This window comes from Apteryx rowi, unplaced genomic scaffold, assembly GCF_003343035.1.
Source record: "Apteryx rowi isolate R43461 unplaced genomic scaffold, aptRow1 scaffold_3030, whole genome shotgun sequence".
NCBI lineage: Eukaryota > Metazoa > Chordata > Aves > Apterygiformes > Apterygidae > Apteryx > Apteryx rowi.
The window spans coordinates 1-1659 of NW_020449454.1; the positions used below are offsets into that span (position 1 = coordinate 1).

At 51.5% G+C, this 1659-nt stretch overlaps 1 protein-coding gene across 1 annotated transcript; it reads left to right on the forward strand.

Moving 5' to 3' along the window:
- Nucleotides 1-338: 338 nt before the first annotated feature.
- On the forward strand, nucleotides 339-1613 carry LOC112968166 (E3 ubiquitin-protein ligase rnf213-alpha-like; the record flags this gene model as incomplete). Its single annotated transcript, XM_026070091.1, has 3 exons — nucleotides 339-474; nucleotides 932-1105; nucleotides 1480-1613. Coding segments are annotated over exons 1-3 (436 nt in total), but the record flags the coding sequence as incomplete, so codon positions are not given.
- Between the last annotated feature and the right edge of the window lie 46 nt (nucleotides 1614-1659).

The window sequence follows — 1659 nt, forward strand, 5'->3', positions numbered from 1 at the left end:
GACCGAGTTCACGTGGGGCCTCCTTCGCCTTCCTGCGCCATCCCTGGTGCTCAGAATCTGTCCTGAAATGTCCAGCTTTTAGGGTGAGCTTTGCTGGCCACCTTGGTAGATGATCCTAGATGCTGCTTGCAAACGGAAGTAGATTTCTACCTAGAATAAATAAATTAAAAAAAAAAAAGTTGTGTCCCGGTTTCTTGGTGGGAAAAACAAAACTGAAAAAGAACCAATTACCCCAGAAACCAGACAACATTTTTGATTCAGTCTCCCATTTGGAGATGGCTGAGCTTTTCCTCCGTCTGGAGAGCTTTAACCAGTGCTYTTTCCGCGACTAGTTTCCAGCCGCTTTATGGCTGTCCTGAAAAAGCGAATCTGCCACCTCCTGAAGGAGCGGGAGGAAATAAGCCASGAGCTGAGGGAGTGGATGTTCCGCCGCGCGCTCTCCACCGAATTCATCCTCGAGGACACTTCCTTCAGGTACTTCTGGCCAGGTGCTGCCCTCCTGGTGTTGCGCCATTGCTAAAACCATTAAAAAGGGGCTGCGTGAGGCATGTTACTTAAGGGCCAAGATGTGACAACCAAGAAGAGGAGAAGCTCTCGTCATATACAAGGTCTAGAGCAAGGTAGAAGCTTCCTAAAATACAGTGGCAGCCTTGAAAGTGAAATTAAGAGCACTGTAGCATTGGGGGAGGTTTTTTTTGGAAAGGCTTTGCCGGAAAGAAACTATTTGGTTGACTGTGAAGTGGGCAGGGACTTCAGGATGGTCCATGTAGCTCCTGGACATCCGCAGCTGGAGTTTTCGGCCGCATCTTTTCTTGCTTTGTGGACTCGCGGACCTTCAGGCCAATGCTGTAGAGTGGGCAGCCGAGGGTCTCCGGAGCCCGTCTTGGGGCAGGTGGGCAGCAGCATGATGAGCCGTGGCATCCCTCTACAGGCAGGCGCTCTGGATGCACCTGGCGGACCTCGTGGCGCACGTGTTCGCCCAGGTCCTTGCCGTGGCGGACGCGAACAACAACCTGGATCGCATTGCTCAAGGCTTCCCATTCGCAGAACTGTGGTTGGAGATGTTCCAGGATGAAAGTCTCCTCAAAATTGAATACGCCAGAAAGTAAGAGACTCGATGGCAACATGCGGTCGGGCAGTTGGGGAGAGAGTAAAAGCCGGTGCTCGTAATGCAATCCCGTGGTGAAACGGTAAAACCAGGGCCGATGAGTTTGGGCGGTTGGTGACGTAGCTGTGAAACGTCTTGGGCGTCGTGCCACTGGCACCAAAACCTCCTGCTGCTTTTAAGCCATCCATGCAGGAAAATGGGCTCCCGTCCTGCCTTTGGGTGACTTTTCCCTGAGTTTGCTACCAAATTTCTCCCTGGGCTTTTTGAACCTGTTAAGGAGAATGCTGGAGAAACTTCGTTGAGGTGCTTCAGCTCATGCACCTATGGCCTGTCGCATGATTAATTTTCTTTCTGTGCTGTTCCCATTCAAGGGCCGTGGGTGCTAAGATCCCCATGTTATCGATGACGGAAGACCCCAACATGTCCCTCTGCTGCCAGTTCCCGTTCAGTTGGGTTTTGAAAGCCTACCTGGATGAGATATGGGAGAGGGTCTATCACATGAAAGGTAACGTCAGACTTTGGAGGGGTTTATCCCCACCGGTGAGCTTTAA